The sequence below is a fragment of the Mastigoproctus giganteus genome, chromosome 14, assembly GCF_048544385.1.
Source record: "Mastigoproctus giganteus isolate SK-2022 chromosome 14, ASM4854438v1, whole genome shotgun sequence".
NCBI classification, from domain to species: domain Eukaryota; kingdom Metazoa; phylum Arthropoda; class Arachnida; order Uropygi; family Thelyphonidae; genus Mastigoproctus; species Mastigoproctus giganteus.
Genome location: NC_143588.1, coordinates 2,308,345 through 2,328,862, shown reverse-complemented (window position 1 = coordinate 2,328,862; position 20,518 = coordinate 2,308,345). Strand labels below are relative to the sequence as shown.

Below are 20,518 nucleotides of genomic sequence, written 5' to 3'. Positions count from 1 at the left end.
CCACAAAAGTCTTGCTAGCGTGCGAGTGGCCAAACCACACGTTCCAGTCAATATCTGAAAAGTTAAAATCCCCCATTATAAGACATTCTGATTTACTAGCCCACTATTTCTCTGCACAATTGTTTGTTGTATTCATCAGAGTCATTACGCCTATTAACACACTCCTACTCTCATTTTTCCTTTCTCAGTGCTTATGTCACACAAATATTGCACCGTCCACCCATATCAACTGGATGCACCTCCTTAGATTTTATGTTTCTTAACTAACAGCATAACTCCTCCTCCCTTCCTATCCTTTCTGTACACATTGTACTCCACAAATTCCAATTCTGCACTGCTTATATCTGTGTGACACCGTCTTTGATATCCCAACAATATCTGCCCTTGATGCCTTGATCAGCACTTCAAATTCATCAAATTTATTTACTATACTCTAGCATTGGTGTACATGCAAGTACATATGCACTTGTTTTTACTTTTAGTTATCCTAACACAGCCCATGTATTTACTTTTCCATCATGACTCCCAGCAACTCTTGAAATCCCCAGCAACCCACTCTCCAGGCTGCTGCTCATTACAGTAGAAGCAGTGCAAGAATCACTTTTGCCTCTGTCCACGGCTACTGTTAATCTTTTAGTCTGTGAATCCCCCTAAGCTAGCAGTTTACCGACCCACCTAACAATGCCTCAATAGCATCAGCAAATATCCTTGCACCCTTTCTATTTAAGTGTATCCCATCCCTGTAGAAGCAGTCTCTCCTGTTGGCAAGCACAGATCATGCTGAAAAAAATTCTACCCTACGAGCCTTACATAATCTCTCCAAGGCCGAACTTGTTGACAAGGCTCTCATCACATACTCTCTCCTATCATGTCTGGGCAGAATTGCAGACACTTTCAAATTTAACCCTAACTCGCGACTGCTTCAATATTGACTTGTACTTGTTAAGTATATCTGCAGATCTCTTACTCTTGAGGTCATTAGTACCAATGTGTACATCACCTTTTGCACCCTTAAAAGATGATATCTGCTCCATGTCATCAACCTTTATCCCTGGCAGACATATCCTGGTCCTGTTCCACCTATCATTTTTGCATAATACATTCCCTGTCTCCCTGCAATAGTCACCGACAATAACTAGCTCCTGTGGGACCAGCACATTCTGCCTTGGAGATTGCTGCTGCGGTGCCTGATGCACAGGAGTGAACCCGGCATTGATTTGAGCAGCTGAGAGCTTGATGGATCCCCCCACTTTAATACCTTCGAGGGCATCTATCCTACACCTCAAACTCTCATAGTCGCCCATCAGAATGCTGAGTTGGCACCTAATTTCTTCACAGTCTCTGCAACTAGCACACACAAAGACATCCTTCTTGGCTAGATCATGTCCTGTTCTAAACAGGTCTGCAAACATTTCACATTTTGCACATTTTTTTAAGATTGTGATGCTTTAGAGAATGGCCCTCTTTAGTTCTTCCCCAAGCCACAGTACTACAGCTACTTTGTGCTCGTTGCTTTGCAGCACTAGTCTGAGTCATGATTCCATTTAAGTAATTTAATTAACAATGAAATTTAATAAGATTAATAAATTTTTAATTGATAATACTAAACTAAGTTAACAGATTTCTAATACAGTGCTACATATTTTTCTATCTAGTTTTACGTTAAACCTTACGCTATAAAGTTTGGGATATACGTTACACTATTCCTAATTCAAATCAAAAGGGACTACGAAGCCCAATACACTATTACACTATTCTGTATCGTATAACAATGTCAGCAAGTTACACTAAGTATTAACTTTCAAAATCGCTATCTAAATTCAAAATAAACCGAGGAGCTTGACTAGGACTATAAAGCTACTTATAGAAAATAATTTAATAAAACAATTAAGTCAGTAAAATGTCTAACTATAAATAATAACTTAGCATTCACCAGAGCTGCAAAATCTTGTCCAACTCGTGGATACCCTTGTCTATAGGCAAATGAGGCCACCAGAGAGCATACTGAACACTATTGAAGTTAATTATGAGAACATCTTTGAACTCTGGCCCACCTAATAAGGTAGATACTTGATCCTATCTGTAATATTGTTATTATTGCTTGGGATAGTACTAATAATAATCAAATCCGTCAGAAAGAGTGGCTTTGGGGAGGATATTATTGAAAAACAAGGTCCATCAGACAAATGTGATAGCAATAATGTTGAGAAATGGGGAAATTTGTAGGAGCATATGGATTTTGTTGGAAAATTTGAGGAGTTTGTTAAAGTGGAAGATGAAGTTTTACCTCAGCAACACTAACATCGGAAGAGCTGCTGGGCACCAAGCAAAACAAAGGTCTTGTTACCAGCGATGAAACTGAAGAAGCACACATGCTGCCTTCTAAAAGAGATGCCCAAAATGAACTGAACATAATGAGTGTGTTGGCCTGCTGTAATGTTAATAATTAAGCAAACTATTGCATTTGATAATGTCTATGCTAGAGCTAAAAATGCATACAAGATAAAAACTGAAAATGAAAGTGGATTCCTTCTTTAAATCACATTAATTTATCAAAAAGTTGATTTGCATGTCTCCTTTTATATTAAGATTATAATTTGTGATAATAATTACATATATACTATACTTTTGCTTTTGTTATATTGCATCTTTTCTCTTAGTTTATCTTACAAATAAAAGAAAACAAAGAAAATACCTGGTATTCTTATTACTGTTAGACAAAGTTATTATTTTTGTTAATTTATTTTATTATTTCATTTAAAATTTAAGTACCTTTAACTTTATATTAACGAGATTCTATTGTATTGATATTAATATTAGTAGTAGTAAATGATGCAAGAAACAAGCTTATATAGCATCAGCAAAAAAAAAAAAAAAAAAAACTATTTCCTATATCACCTGCCCATTCCCTTTAGTACTTGGGCACTTCTTCCTTGCATTTATTCAAACTAGCATTAGTAGAGGCATACGATGAAAGTAAGCAAGCTTATACAGCAACAGCCAAAAAAAAAAACCCTCCCATTTCATCCCTTCATTCGTTCCAAATGCCTGTCCAGGTCAGCCTTAAATTTATTTAGGCTACTAACTTCCACAACAGATGGAAGCCTGTTCCACCAATCAACTACCTGCTGGCTAAAGGCCAATTTTCGCATATCTATTCTACAACTATCTTTATTCAATTTGAAACTGTGCCTCCTCAGGTTCTTAGCCTGAGCAAGATGAAGAATCCCATCAGCATTCAGCTTGCTCAATCCATTCAAGGCCTTATACACCTCAATCAGATCATCTCGCAGGTGCCTACACTCCAGGTGCTGCACTTTGCAGAACTTAAGCCTTTCTTGGTAAGAGCACCCTTTTGGTCCCTTCAACAATCTTGTGGCCCTTCTTTGTACTCGTTTTAGCAACTCTACATCCTTCTTAAAATGTGGCCTCCAGACCTGTACACAGTACTCTAGGTGTGGCCTGACCATTGCCTTGTATAACAGGATTATTACCTCCCTGTCCCTGCTAACAAAATTCCTTTATATCATTGACAAGACTCCATGATCTGCCCTGGCAGCCCATCTGAACTGTTCAGCGAACTTCATATTTGGCTGCACAATTACCCCCAGGTCTTTTTCACTTTCCACTTCCCTGAGTGCAGTACTACCCTATTGGTATATTTCTCTTCTGTTATTGCTACCCATATGCAGTATTCTGCATCTGTCAATTTTAAACTCAACTTGCCTAAATAAAGATCTAAATAAGTTGGTAAAATGGGCTGAGAAGTTGCCACTTCTCAGCCCATTTTCCCAACTTATTTAGATCCAGTTGGAGTAGCATACTGTCATTAACAACCATGCCAACCTTTGTAACGTCTGCAAACTTGGACATTAAACCTGATATACATTCATCAATATCATTGATAAATATACAAAACAACAATGGGCCCAACACCGAACCCTGGGGAACTCCACTAATAACATTTGTCCACGAGGAGCAGTGTCCATTGATTATCACTCTCTGTTGTCTCTCACTCACCCATCCCTTTATCCATTGTAGCAGCTTACCCTTGATGCCATGCCTCTCCAATTTGTTTCCATGTGCAAAAGTATCAAAAGCTTTCCTGAAATCCAAGTATATGATATCAAAATTATTTTTGGCATTCAGATCCTTTGTGACCACATCATAGTAACCAATCAAATTGGTCAGACAAGACCTCCCTTGACAAACTCATGCTGTGTTTTAACTATTACTGCAGTCTTGTCTAGATGATCTTGCAATGCTTCTTTAACCAGTGATTCCATTATTTTTCCCGGAATACAAGTTAAACTAACAGGTCTGTAGTTACTTGTGTCACCGTTTGTACCTCCTTTGTGAACGGGTGATAACATTTGCACGCCTGAAGTCCATGGGGACCTCCGCTGAGTCCAAGGACAAGGAAGCTCTCATAATTATGGCCAAGGGCCCCGCTTACTTCCTTTGCTTCCTTTAATATAACTGGATAGATCCCGTCCATCCCAGGTGCCTTCCTTATGTTTAACTTCAACAATTTCACCTCCACTTTGTTCTCAGTTATTACAAAATCACTTAGCTCCCTGTTAGCATTTGATAAACTTCTGGCACTCTCCTCATTGAATAACTCCTCATATGTGAATGTAGATGCAAAATACTCATTCAGTTTATCAGCATGATCATCAATATTCAACCCATCTATGTTAAGTGGTCCATCCCTTTCCTTCTAGAGTTTACATAAGTAAAGAACTCCTTGCTGTTTTTCTTTGCATCCTTTGCGAAAGATTTCTCATAATCTGCCTTCGCCTGCCTAATCTCCTTTGTGACTTGATTACAGACTAGTTTATACCTGCCATAGGCTTCAGTGTTGCCTGATACTTTATATGAATCCCATATGTTCTTCTTCTCTGCCACTAGCCTCATTAATTCATCTGACATCCAGTTAGGCCTAAACCTTGAACAGTATTTCTTAGTTGGAATGAAAAGTCTAGTAGCCTCCAAAATTAATTCCCCGAAGGCTTCCTATTTAGAATTCACTGTTGGTAACATCATCATTTGATCCCACTGTACAGAATTTAAAAACTGTCTGAGACCTCTGCAGTCACCTTTAAGAAAGCAAAAGCCCTTCCCTTTAGCCTTGATGGTAATTACATCTTTAAATAATTCCCACATAAATACATTGTGATCACTGTCGCCCAGTGGTTCCTTTATCTGCAGATTCTTAATGCATGAAGAATCACTACTGATAATCAGATCAAGAGTATTACTCCCTCTAGTTGCCTCTCAAATATGTTACTGTAAATAACAGTCATCCAATAAATCTACAAAAGTCTTGCTAGTGTGCGCGTGACCAACCCACAAGTTCCAGTCAATATCTGGAAAGTTAAAATCCCCCAATTATAAGTCATTCTGATTTACTGGCCCATTCAATTTCTCTGCACAATTGCTCATTGTACTCACCAGATTCATTAGGCCTATACCACACACCTGTTTGTCGTTTGTTTGTTATTTGGTTTTTAGGAGCATTAGCAACTAAGGCCATATTGCTCCGGGGATATGTGGTGGTCATTCACTGACCTTTCCACATCCTTCATATTTGGTGGTCACAGGCTCGAACCCCAGTCTAATCAAGAAGCGTGTGCTACGCACGGCTGCTCCTGCCCACCTGGCTACAACACACACCTACTCTCAGTTTTCCTTTCCCAGTGCTTATTTCACACCAAACAGACTCAACATTGCATTGTCCACCAGCATCAATTGGATGCACTTCCTTAAATTTTATGTGTTTCTTAACTAACAGCATAACCCCTCCTCCCTTCCTATACACATTGTACTCCCCCAAATTCCAACTCTACACTGCCTATATCTGTGTGAAACCATGTCTCTGATATTCCAACAATATTTGCCTTTGATGTCTTGACTAGCACTTCAAGTTCATCAGATTTATTAACTATACTCCTAACACTGGTGTACATGCAAGTATACATGCACCTATTCCTTCTCCTAGCCACCCTTAACACAGCCCATGTATTTACTTGTTCCACTATGACTCCCAGCAGTCCTGGAAATCTCCATTACCTTGCTTTCCAGTCTGCTGCCCATTCTAATAGAAGCAGTGCAAGAATCACTTTTGCCTATGCCTGCGGTCACTTTTAGTCTGTGTATACCCCCACGCTAGCAGTTTTCCGACCCACCTAACACTGCCTCGATAGCATCAGCAAATATTCTTGCACCCTTTCTATTTAAGTGTGTCCCATCCCTGTAGAAGCAGTCTATCCTGTCAACAAGCACAGACCAGGCTGAAAAAAATTCTACCCCTTGAGCCTTGCACAATCTCTCCAGGGCCGAACTGATTGACAAGGCTCTCATCATATACTCCTTCCTATCGTGTCTGGGCAGAATTGCAGGCACTTTCACATTCAACCCTAACTTTGGACTTTTTTTCAACATTGACCTGTACTTGTTGAGTAAATCTGTATATCTCTTACTCTTAATGTCATTAGTTCCAATGTGTACAACAATATCACCTTTTGTATCTGTTCTACAACGTCCTCAACTTTTGCCCCTGGCAGACATACCCTGGTCCTGTTCCACCCATCAACTACTAAACTTAATCAGTGAGTGGTTCTAACCATCCACCCTTCATTTGTAGTCTGAGCAAGAGGAAGCATGCCATCAGCACTGAGCAGGAGCATATGGATTTCCCCAATTCATCCAAAGCCTTAAACAACTCAACCACCAAATCCAGCACTACACAAAACAATGCTATGTGTTTGTACTATATTTCCTGAGAGAAATATAGTACAAACACATTTAGAAGCTAAATTACTCTTGCTTCAATTCTAACAAGGAAAAGAGGTTCATTCCTACTCATTCTGCGTTATATGAATTCACATTACTGCCACATTACTATGAACTTGTATGACTACTAGATTTAGAAAAAATTAAACAATCCATTAGTTTCTTCTAAAGGTAACAAAAAAGAAAGTACAGTTACTTACAGATATATGATTAGAAATCCTATCCTCATCTTCTGACTGACTGGTACTTCTACTACGAGAATGAATACTACTACTACTACTGCTGCTACTACTACTACTACTACTGGAGCTTCTGGGTGATGATGATTCCCCATTCTCAATTGTTAATGGGATAAATGGAATGCTGTTTTGCGTATTATCAGACTGTGGTATAGGCCATGGTAAACTACAATTTCCAAGTTGAGCTTTGCTATCTAAAAACAAATAGTAAGGAATTATTATTATGCAGAAGGATATAACTTCATTTATGATATTTGAACTTATTTTTTTATTAAATAATGTTATTAATAGTGAAAATAATACAATAATGTATTAATGAATAGTGAAAAATATATTCCTGCTGTTGGTGCGGTGCCTCTATCTTGTCATAGTGGTGGAGCTTGGGTATCCCGTGACTTACAGCTATACTTGCAGTAGCATAACTACCAGTAGAGACACCTAAGCCAGGCAGGTTAAAAATGAAGGCCGAGATTAAAAGAGGTATCCATTGAAGAAAAAGGGACATTACCCCAGTTCCAAGATGTAAAACCAAAACTACTCAGAGATCTGTTCAGAAGAATAGCCACATTGACAATCTGGTACAGATTGAAAAACTGAAATGGAATGCAAGATGGAAAAATTGAATAATAAAGTTTGGATGTTGGTAAGCCAGATTCATTAATGAAGAATTCAAGATATATATAAAATAAAAATTATATATACAAAATACAATAAAGGGAAAAAAATAATAAAATACCTCAGTTTCAGAAGCAACCAATAAAAAAATTATTGGTTGCTTCTGAAAAAAAAAAAAAAAAAAAAAAAAAAAAAATCAGAACCAATAAAAAAATTATGACATTATATGTATTAATAGTGGGACAAGAAAACATAAACACGGTAAGCAAGGAATTTTTTCTGGTCTAGAATTTTTATTCATAAAAGCTTTAATGTGTTTATTTGTTCTGAAAAGAACAGCAGTAGTAAAATTTAAGGGAATACCAAATAGGTATATCCTTATTAACGTGAAAGCCTGTGTAGCGGAGTGGTCAAGCACGAGGGTATAAATATCCACACATTTTGAATAATCATGGTTCAAGCCTGTGTGACTACTATATATGGTATAATGTTTTTGTATTCTCTCTATACTGTAAACTCCTATAACCTTATGTGGTTGTCCTGGAGTATAAACAGAAAATTCATTATTTATTTTCCAGAATTTTTATTTTAAGAGAAATCACAAAGCAAAACAGATAATCTGCAAGAAATCACATATTCTTTCTTAAATTTATTCAAACAACACATCTCCAGTTTTATGCTTAAAACGAACTTAGGATTAACCCCCCCCCCCTAGAAATCCAATGGAAAATAACCTGGAACACTCAAGGCTACCCAACAACTGATTATTATATAATCAGTTGTTGGGTAGCCTGATTATATAATAATCAGTTGTTGTTGATATTGATCAGTTTAAATAGGCATAAAAATTCTGCCACTGGCTGAAACTAGAAGTGATCAGATTCTCCTAATGGATATAATTTGATTTAGTCACCAACAAATTAGAAACATGTTTATTTATGTAGCTTTACAAATATTCCAATGGAACAGCAAAGCATCATTACTACTATGTTAATTTTTTGCATCTCCCTCACTTTTAATTAGCTTTCCTGAATATTCCATTCTAAACATTAACAAAACAAAATGAGTAATTTCAAAGCATTATTCCTGTGGTGGCTTCAGAGGAACAATGTCCCCCCTCCACCAAGAATTTACTACACAGCCAGGATAAGCCAATGTGACATGGATCACACAGTGCCAAATTTTACAGGGACACAAAAATCAGATAAGAAAAACATACAAAAAACACTATCAATCAACAAGAAACAGTTTAAAAAGACAATTCTATGTAGAAAATCAAGGCATACATTTTTGAACGTCAAAGGGGACAAAAAAAAAAAAAAAGGAAAAAAAAATACATAAAATAATATTTATCTGCTGCCTGATTACTGGACTTGACATTTTAAGCCAAATAAACATCACAACCAAAGCCTCTAAGAGATTAATTTCAATATATCACAAATTGTCTTTTTGCTTTAAAAATCAATTGAATACAAAAAAGAATGTTTGATAATGAATATGAAGGTGAAAGAAATTTTAGGATATACTTTATCAAAATTTTAGACAATGCAATCCAGTCACTGACAGGTTTTAGTTGATCACGAAGCATAACAATTAATTCCAATTTCTACATAATTTGAATTATGCCACAAAAATGAAAAAGACTAAGTTGTGTAACAATCTGTATTTAGAAACTCTGCTTACTAATCAAATAGATGTCTTCAGCATTGATTTACACAAAGAATTAAAATATTTTTGAAACCACTTTGAAGATAGTTATTCTCCACTGAAAATCTAGAAATCCACGTGCTCAAACAATTTGACAGCATCATTGCAAATGTTTTCATCGTGTTAAGAATTCTTGTAATGCCAGTATCAGTGGCCATCACAAAATGGAGCTTTATAAAGATGAAGTCAACAAAAAATGTATCTCCTTTCCAAGATGACAGATCCATTAGCTAGGTTGGTACCGTATTAATTGAACATGTCATTGCCAAGGATTAGTATTAGTAGTAACAAGAAAGCAAGCTAATAAAGTATCAGCAAAAATATATATAAAAATAAAAAAATAAAAAAACCTTCCCACATCATCTGTCCATCCCCTCCAATAATTTATCTAGTTCTTCTTTGAATTTATTCAAACTACACACTTGTTCCAACAATCAACTTTACACTGGCTAAAGGCAAACTTCCACACATCTATCCTGCAACTAGGGGGTAGGGCTAAATTCAAATTCCTCAATTTGAATTTAGCCCTATCCCCTTGTGTAGGTTAAGCAAGAGGAAGAATGCCATCAGCATAGAACTTGATCAATCCGTTCAAAATCTTAAACACCTCAATCAGATTTAAACCTGGATTTTCTTACCAAAAGATTTGCAGAGAAAGTCAACCTTTCAAGTCAAAATTTGATTGAGTCAGAATCAGTAATATTTAATGCTACTTGTTTATTAAATTTTTTTAAAAAAATTATATATTTATTGATTTTAATAAAATGAACCAACTAAAATAAACAATAAAGTTATATCAAAAGACATTTATATCTTATTTTTGAATTGATAAACCTTTTTTTCTCCCCAGCTATATCAAAGGGACGAGGGCACCACAACTCTGCACATAGCTGTGGATGTTTGACTTTCAAAAAGCTGGAATCTTGTAATTGTAAGCAGGAGGAAAACAGAAGATCTTTTGGATAAAGCAGCATGAGAAAAATAAGCAGGAAGTTTCTGTTAAGTCCACAATGCACTAGAAATTAAATTTCATTGACACCATACACATTTTATATTAGAATATAGACAGGATTGTTTACCAACAGCATGCTTTCAAGCATTGGCTTACCTTAGGATTTTTCTTTCTGTGGATTTCTGTTAGACATCAACTGATTGTGATTGCTTCAGGAAAGGCATTGTCCTCTTCAGAAACGTTAAGTCTAAAGTTTTGTCGACATACAAGTTAGTGCCAATGCAGCATATTCGTATGCAGCAAACTCTGAATTAGCAAAAATGGCATCGTTTTAGTAAAGCCCTTAAAGTGTTTCAGTCAAAGTTTTGTTTATAACAATGGCTCTCAGGGGCATTTCAAAAGCTTCACCAGAAAGAGATACGAACTCCTGTTTTCTAATTTGGATGAATATTCTCTCACACTCAGCACTGCTATGAAGAATTGATGAAATGCCAAACATGGCTTCGGATAATTTGTTTTGTAAAGTTTTAGCAACAAACCACTTCCATCTGCAGATAACATCACAAAGTCAACCTAGGGATCTTCAGTGTCACTGAAATGTCATGTACAGAGTCTATACCTCTTTTGTTCACACAATTTGCAATCACACAGTCATACTACTGTCTTTTCAAAGGCTGACGAGCATATTTATAATTGTGTTGACATGGATGCTTGAGTTAGGATGTGCCCAACAATTAACAGAGTGGTGTCAGGATATTAATACTTGGGAAGTATCTCAGATAACACCCAGAGCTTTAGATAACATTCTGTATCTCAGATACAGAATGTTATCTGAAGGATCTTTCTTCTGTAAAGATCAATGATAAGTCTCTATTTAACAATCATCAGAAACATTAGCTGAGTTATCCATGACTTCCCCACACCCATTCACAAGGATCTGAATTAACTCAATTTTTTCTTCTTTGTTTTCACAAACACAAAATATTCATCCCTGTTCTTTGCTCTCTTAAACACTGCTTTTTCATACCCAACCTTTGGCACTAACTTTTTCTGTGATACTGTTATGGACCAATTTTTAGCTGTTCTAGGTTTCAGTACTATTTACTGCTCTATTACCCCACAGGGAGGGAAATTCAAGAGGTGTATTAAACTCTGGCAGTAAGCTAGAGTAATATCTGTAATAACTGAGAGTAAAGTGGAGGAAAAATTGTTGAAGATAAACATAAGAAAGGCACCTGGGGTGGATGGGATCTAGAAGAAATCCAGTTATACTAAAGGAGGCAGCAAAGGAAGTAAGCAAACCCTGAGCCATAATTATGAGAGCTTCCTTGGATTCAGGGGAGGTACCCATGGACTGGAAATGTGCAAATGTGACCCCAATCCACAAAGGAGGATCAAAGGAGGCAAATTGCTGCTTTTGATACTGTTGCACATGGAAGACTGCTGCACAAATTGGAGCAGCATGGCATTGGAGGCAAATTGCTGCTATGGATAAAGGGATGGTTGAGTGGGAGAAGACATAGAGTGGTAATCAATGGACACTGCACTTCATGGATTAATGTTATTAGTGGATTCCCCCATGATTCAGTGTTGGGTCCATTGTTGTTTTCTGTATTCATTAATGATATTGATAATGGTATATCAGGCTTAATGTCCAAGTTTGCAGACGATACGAAGGTCGGCAGAGTTGTTAATGACACTAATGACAGTACGCTGCTGCAACAGGATCTAGAAAAGTTGAGCAGATGGGCTGAGAGGTGGCAACTGAAGTTTAACATTGACAAATGTAAAGTACTGCATATGGGAAGCAGTAACCCCAGAGTAATGTATAAACTATGTGGTACTGCACTGACAGTGGTAGAGAGTGAAAAGGAACTGGTGGTAATTGTGCAGGCAGATATGAAGTTTTCTGAGCAGTGCAGATGGTCTGCAAGAGTAGCTCATGGTGTCTTGTCAATGACAAACAGGAATTTTTCTATCAGGGATAAGGAGGTGATCATCCCCTTGTATAAGGCAATGGTCAGGACACACCTTGAGGCCTCCAGACCTGTATACAGGTCTGGAGGCCTCATTTTAAGAAGGATGTAGAACTGTTGGAATGAGTACAGAGAAAGGCAACAAGATTAGTGAATGGAACAAAGGGCTGATCTTACAAAAGAAGGCTTAAGTTTTGCAAATTACAGTGTCTGGAGACTAAGAACCTGCGAGGTGATCTGATTGAGGTGTATAAAGCCTTGAATGGTTTGAGCATGCTTAATGCTGATGGGATTCTTCCTCTTGCTCAGAATAATCACCTGAGAGGGCATCAATTCAAATTGAGGAAAGACAGATGTAGGATAGATGTGCAGAAGTTCCTTTAGCCAGCGGGTGGTTGATTGCTGGAACAAACTTCCATCTGTCGTTGTAGAAGTTGATAGCTTAAACAGATTCAAGGCAGAATTGGAGAAACATTTGGAGCGAGTGAATGGGTGAAATGAGAAGGGTGTGCATTTTTGTTTTTGGCTGATGCTATATAAGCTTGCTCTCTTGCATCATGTGCCCTTGCTAATGCTACTTTGTCATGTCCTCTTTTTCTACTCGACTGAGATTTATCCAACTTAGCAATTCCTCATGTTATATTTTCTTAATGATAAATATGTACAGGAACCAGCAGCAGGAAGTGATCAGAGAGTTCTAAGGTGGATGATGAAGAAAGAGGTAGAGGTATTTAAAGGCAAAGGAATAGGTTATAATTTCAGGAAAGGAAATTACAATGGCTTAAGATGCTACATGGCCACTATTAACTAGGTAGATATGTCACACAGAGCAAATAGAATTGAATTATGGTATAACTTTAAAACATTAATCACAGAAGCCTTGAATGCTTATATACCATTAAAAAAATACTCCACGAAGAGGATCCCAAGTTGGATGAATAATGAAGCTGCCAGATTACTTGAGCAGAAAAAGATGGCATGGAAAAGTTACAGAGCAATAAAAAGTACTGAAGCCTATAACAGCTACAAATTGCTCTGTAATAATGCCACCGAAAGGGTTAGGCTGGCAAAGGCAGATTATGAGAAATCACTGGCAAAGAGAGCAAAGAAGAGGGATAAGGAATTCTTCACATATATAAATGCAAAGAAGAGAAGGACAAACCAGATCGGACCCTTGTGTAACGGACACGGGATGGTATTAGATACCCCAGCTGAAGTTGCAGATGAACTCAACAGTTACTTTGCATCAATATTTACAGAAAGAAAACCCTTTATGTTAATGAGAAATTATGGGAGTGAAGTTGAAAAAAATGTAATTAATGATGTTGAAATTTCACATGTTTATTTAATAAAAAAACTTTCGAGCCTACAGGCCAGTAAGGCTCCTGGGGTTGATGGCATTTACCCTATAATCTTAAGAGAGGTGGCAAGTGAATGCATTAAACCATTGAGGTTAATTATGAAAGTATCACTGGACCAAGGAGTCAGTGATTCCGCTGGATTGGAAAAGTGCCAATGTATCTCCAATACATAAGAGCAGTTCTAAGAGTGAAGTGGGAAATTACCGGCCGGTTAGTCTAACTTCAGTTGTAGAGAAAATCATGGAGATTATGATCAAGGGTGGAATTCAGGATCATTTAGATAGAAATGGAATTCTGAAAGATACTGAGCACGGTTTTGTAAAGGGAAAATCATATTTAACTAATCTGGTTAGTACATATAGGTTAGTGCAAAAGCATCATTTTAACGTAGCCATCTACCAAAGTGGTTAAATTAATTAATTAAATTGGCATCGTTTTGGTTATATCTCATATTGTGATATAATCAAAACGTAGCACAAGGCCTTTGAGCTTAAATATTTTATAGTCTAATCTTGTTAGCTATTTTGACAGGGTCACTCACGAGTTGGACTTAGGGAATAATTTTGATGTTATTTCGATTTCAGCAAAGCATTTGACTCAGTCCCACATGAGCGGTTACTTTATAAGCTGGAGCACGTTGGAATCACATGGAAAATCCTTAGATGGATAGCTGGATGGCTTCAGGGCAGGAGGCAGAGGGTTGTGATAAATGGTTATTCCTCAGACTGGGTTGATGTAAGAAGTGGAGTTCCTCAAGGATCAGTATTAAGACCACTGTTGTTTTTGATTTTCATAAATGATATCGATGAAGGGATAGAGGGCGTGATGTCTAAATTTGCAGATGATGTAAAGATTGTAGAGTAGTTAATGATTGCTGCCAAGCAGAGCTTCTCCAGAATGACCTAGATAAGCTTCAGTGATGGTCAAAAAATGGTGGCTATGCTTTAATCCAACAAAGTGTAAGGTATTTCACCTGGGGAACAGTAACCCCAAAATAACTTATACACTAAGTGGAGTTGAACTAAAGCTGGTAGTGGAGGAAAGGGACTTGGGTATTACGATACAGTCAGATATGAAGTCATCCGAGCATTGTAGACTGGCTCCAAGGAGGGCTCCATGGTGTCTTATCGATGATTTATTGAACAATCGCTAGTAGAGATAAGGATATCATAATCCCATTATATAAGGCTATTGTTAGACGACAGTTGGAATACTGTGTTCAAGTATGGAGACCACACCTAAAGAAAGACATTGTGCTTCTTGAAAGGATCCAACGCTGGCAAAAGGGCATCCATATGAGGAAAGACTTCGAATATGTGGGTTGCAGAGCTTTCAAACTAGGCACCTTAGAGGAAACTTGATTGAGGTGTTTAAGGCTCTGAAAGGCACAAGCAAAATGAATAAGGATGAAATTTTCACAGTTATAAATGATTCTAGAACAAGGGGCCATAATTTCAAGTTATGGGGGAGTTGTTTAGACTGGATTGCAGGAAGTTTTATTTTAGCCAGCAAGTTATAAATTACTGGAATAAGTTAACTACATGGATGGCAAAGGCTGACAGTTTGAGGAAATTCGAAGGTCAGCTGGATAATCACTTAACGGAGGAGGGAAATGCATAGGTTGTCCATTTCCTTTTCTTTTATTAATTATTATTATTTTAAATTTTCTTCTTATTATTAATTTGTTTTTATTCTTATTTTATTTTATCAATTTTATTTTTATTTTTTTTTGGCTGGTGCAGCATAAGCCGAAGGCTTCCTTGCATCATGTGGCCATTACTAATAATAAATAAAAAAAAAATGATCCGGTCTAGAATGTTCTTACCCTTGGTATTTTCTCTAACATGTAGGTACAAATAATAATCTTAATAAACAAATAATTAATTATGAAGTGTAAAAAATTAGATTATACAGTAGACTGTCGAAATAACAGCACCCCAAATAACGGCACATTCAAAATACAGCACATTGAGATCGGATGTATACATATAGTGCAGATATCTTGCAGTGCCAGAAATAGAAAATGGCAAGTCATATGATTACTGAATTTGTTTACTTTCGCCATTTTCAAAGTGAATTCTGTACTGATATCACAAATAATACTGCTGTTTTACATATACTTTAAATTAAAAACCCCTCACTAAAGTTAATAAACCTTAAACAGAGAAGAAAAGAACAAACCATCAAAGCTTAGTGACAAATGATATAATCCAAAATATTACATTAGGATCACCCAGAAAGTTAATTCATATAATCATGTATATTGTGTCTGTGAATTGCGTGTGTTCTCTGCTTGCTGTTTTGCTGAACAAAAAAAAACCGAGTTTCTGGGTAAAAAAAATCTTGCCATCTATGCCTGAGGCCCATTAACTCAAAAACAGAGTGAAAAAAGTCTATAAAAAGTTCCTTATGTCATTGATGGGATTCGAACACAGCGTTTCCCACCCGGTGTGGGGAGGATGGTGAAGATACCGTTGTGCTACTGCGCAGACTAAACTCGATATAATAAAGAAAATAGAATGGTGCGTAAGCAGAAGTGTATTAATGGCAGAATACAACATTGGCTTGTCAGCATTAGCATTAGTAGAGGCATACGATGCAAGAAAGCAAGCTTATTCAGTATCAGCAATAAATAAATTTTAAAAAATAATTAAAAAAAAAAAACCTCCTCCCATTTCACCCCTCCATTCGTTCCAAATCCTGACAAGCTCAGCATTAAATTTATTTAGGCCATCAACTTCCACAACAAAATATGGAAGTCTGTTCCAGCCATAAACTACCCGCTGGCTAAAAGCAAAACACGATTGTTTTTTTTATGTGCAGTTAATAAAATTGCATTCTTAACCTATCTATTTCTTATTTGGCCTCATTGTTTCTGCATTAAATACATTAAAAAGAAAACCTTCTACACATAGGAAAAATCAAAATATTGGCACCTTGAATCTCCGAAGCTGGGATTATTTTGAAAGTCTGCTGTAAATATGTTCATGTAAATATAAACATTTACATCAACAACTGGTCCTTGAGGTTGTCACAGACATTTTTTCAGACACGCCAGACAAGCTGTACTTGCTACCTGGAAGTCTAATACATTGATGGAACTGATATTTAAGTGACACTCAAGTTAAGTGGACCCAATTTCGGCGAAGTCCGGACGGTCTGTGACAACCAAATCCTCTGCTTGCACCTTCATGATGGTGGGACTGTTAGTAATCCTGGGTTTAATCTCCATGCACAAGCACACAGTGGGTGACCACACAGGCGTGAACCAACGTAAGCAGGGGTCGAGGTGTGGCGCCCACACTACATGGAGGAATGCCGCCATTCTGTGTTATCAGGCAGTACTAGGTGGTAGATGACTCACATCAACCGGTGAAATACCACCACTTTGCTTATTGGAGGCTTGAAGTGGTAGAACCCATGTTTAGTCTCCAGTGCCAAGTTCCGGTCAACCCTTCCCCATCTCTTCCATCATGCAGAATGACTGATGACTTGAGGTTTTGATGAACATCCTTGCGAGATCCAATCTTCCTTACATTTCAAGGGTACAGCTCTAAAATGGTGTTCACAGGCCAGTCACTAGTTAGTACACCGGACGAAACCTATTGGTAACTCTTTAGGAGGCTTCCGGATCAGCTAGTGTATAATCCTACTACCTATACTCTGCCAGATAGTGACTGGAGGGAGTCCGAGTAGTGTGTATGCAGGGAGCATTGTCGAGGCTACGTTATGTCAAGGATCTGGGTATATTATTACCACGTGTAGGCCCTATCCAAAAATTTCATTACTTCATACAGCATGTCCCCCCCCCACACTTTTCCTTACTATTGAATACACCATGAATTGTCAAACTAATAGAGCAAGCTTATCTGCGAAAAGATCTAAACCTCCCAAGCACTTCCTAATTCATTTCACAAATATACGTGGTCTCAATTCTAATCTCAACAATGTCCATTTCCACTTGCAGTCTGCCAAACCCCATATACCTTTTCTGACAGAATCTCAGTTATCGGTTGATTCAACTACTGCTCATCTCAGATGCCCAAATTATTCGCCCATATGATTCCTTTCGCCTCAAAGGTGGTACTTATGCATATGTCCGTTCTGATATTCCCTGTCAGAAACTTGGCAATTTGGAATCTCCTCTCTGATCTTCTCTGGCTTAAAATCTCTCTACCTCATTGTGTCAAATTCATCTGTTATCTCTACAGTTCTCCCAAGTCCACTAAACACTTGGAGCTCTTTGACTTCCTCTCTTTGCAATTTGACTTTCTCCAGTCCAACTTTCCTAACAGTGAGGTAATTTTTCTTGGTGATTTTAATGTTCACAAATCCAGATGGTTTCCATTTTCTAGTCACACCGACCCACCTGGTCAAGATACTGAGGCTTTTGCAATTACTAATGACCTTGCACAGATTGTTCACTTACCTACAAGAATACCAGACAATCCTAACCATACAGCTAACACTATGCTGATGCTATCGAGGCAGTGTTAGGTGGGTCGGAAAACTGCTAGCTTGGGGGGAGACAAAGACCAATAGATTGACAGTAGCCACTGGCAGAGGTGAAAGAGATTCTTGCACTGCTTCTATTAGAATGAGCAGAAGCCTGAAAAACAAGATGCATGGTATTTCAGAGATTGCTGGGAGCCATTGCGGTACAAGTAAACACATGGGTTGTGTTAGGGTAGCTAAGAATAGAAACAGGTGCAGGTATACTTGCGTGTACACCAATGCTAGGAGTTTAGTAAATAAATTTGATGAATTTGAGGTATTGCTCAAAACATCGAAGGCAGATATTATTGGGATATCAGAGACGTGGTGTCACACAGATATAAGGGATGCAGAACTGCAATTTGGGGAGTACGTCTACAGAAAGGATAGACAGGATAGGAAGGGGGGAGGGGTTATGCTATTAGTTAAGAAACACATAAAAACCAAAGAAGTGAAGCCAGTCGACATCGCTGAACAGTGCAGTGTGGAGTCAGTTTGGTGTGACATAAACATTGGGAGATCAAAATTGAGAGTAGGAGTGTGCTATAGGCCTAATGACTCTGATGAGTATAATAAGGAACTGTACAGGGAAATAGAGTGGGCCAGTAAATCAGAGTGTCTTATAATGGGAGATTTTAATTTCCCAGATATTGACTGGAATTTGGGGGCTGGTTACTCACACACTAGCAGGGCTTTTGTGGATTTATTGGATGATTGTTTTCTACATCAGCATGTTCGGGAGGCAACTAGAGGGAGTAATACTCTTGATTTGATTATCAGCAGTGATTCTTCATGCATTAAGAATCTGCAGATAAATGAACCACTAGGTGGGTGATCACAGTGTGCTGAAGTGGGATTTACTCAAAGAGGTAACTACCATTAGGGGTAAAGGGAAGGGTTATTGCTTCCATAAAGGCGACTACGATGGACTGAGACAGTATTTAAATTCTCTACAGTGGGACCAACTGATGATGTTACCAACAGCAAATTCAAAATGGGAAGCATTCAAAGAACTTATCTTGGAAGCTACTAGGCTTTACGTACCAACTAAGAAATATTGTTCAATATTTCTTAGGCCAAAATGGATGTCAGATGAACTAATGAGGCATATGGCAGAGAAGAAAAATGCATGGGATACATACAAATTAACACATGACACAGAAGCCTATGATAGATACAAGTTGATATGCAACCAAGTTACAAAGGAGGTTAGGCAGGCGAAGGCAGATTACGAGAAATCCTTGGCAAGGGATGCAAAGAAAAACAGCAAAGAGTTCTTTATTTATGTAAACTCTAGAAGGAAGGGGATGAATCAGATTGGTCCACTTGATATTGATGGGTCAAGTGTTGATGATCCTGCTCAGGTAGCCAACAAACTAAATGAATATTTTGCATCGACATTCACACATGAGGAGTTATTCAGCGAGGGGAATGCCAGAGGTGTATTCAACTCTAGCAGTAAGCTACAGAATCTTGAAATAACTGGGAGTAAAGTGGAGGAGAAACTGTTGAAGATAAACACAAGAAAGGCACCCGGGGTGGATGGGATCTATCCAGTTATATTAAAGGAGGCAGCAAAGGAAGTAAGCAAACCCTTAGCCATAATTATGAGAGCTTCCTTGGACTCAGGGGAGGTACCCATAGACTGGAAATGTGCAAATGTGACCCCAATTCACAAAGGAGGATCAAAGGCTGACACAAGTAATTATAGACCTGTGAGCTTAACTTCATTTATTCATTTATCATTTAGACAAGACTTCAGTTATAGCTCAGACACAGCATGGTTTTGTTAAGGGGAAGTCTTGCCTGACCAACTTGATTGGATACTATGATGCAGTCACAAAAGAACTGGATGCAGGGAATAACTTTGATATTATATACTTGGATCTTAGAAAGGCTTTTGATACTGTTGCACATGGAAGACTGCTATACAAATTGGAGCAGTGTGACATTGGAGGCAAATTGCTGCTATGGATAAAGGGGTGGTTGAGGGGGAGAAGACAGAGAGTGGTAATCAATGGACACTGCTCATCGTGGACTGATGTTATTAGTGGAGTCCCTCAGGGCTCAGTGTTGGGTCCATTATTGTTTTCTGTATTTATAAATGATATTGATGATGGTATATCGGGCTTAATGTCCAAGTTTGCAGACAATACAAAGGTTGGCAGGGTTGTCAAGGACACTACTGACACTATGCTGCTGCAACAGGATCTGGAAAGGTTGAGCAGATGGGCTGAGAGGTGGCAAATGAAGTTTAACATTGACAAATGTAAAGTACTACACATGGGAAACAGCAACCCCAGAGCAACGTATCAACTCTGTGGTACAACACTGACAGTGGTAGAGAATGGTAGAGAAAGTGGTTGTGCAGGCAGATAT

The 20,518-nt window shown here is 37.9% G+C and overlaps 1 protein-coding gene across 4 annotated transcripts in view; it reads right to left on the bottom strand.

Annotated features, from left to right (window-relative positions):
• LOC150074949 (CUE domain-containing protein 2-A) overlaps positions 1–20,518 on the bottom strand; it is a 197,361-nt gene that overhangs the window by 62,154 nt on the left and 114,689 nt on the right. For all 4 annotated transcript variants that reach the window (XM_090388333.1, XM_090388332.1, XM_090388331.1 and 1 more), the window contains one exon: positions 6,996–7,228. In XM_090388333.1, coding sequence (XP_090244459.1) covers positions 6,996–7,228 — 233 coding nt within the window. The remainder of the gene's footprint in view (positions 1–6,995; positions 7,229–20,518) is intronic.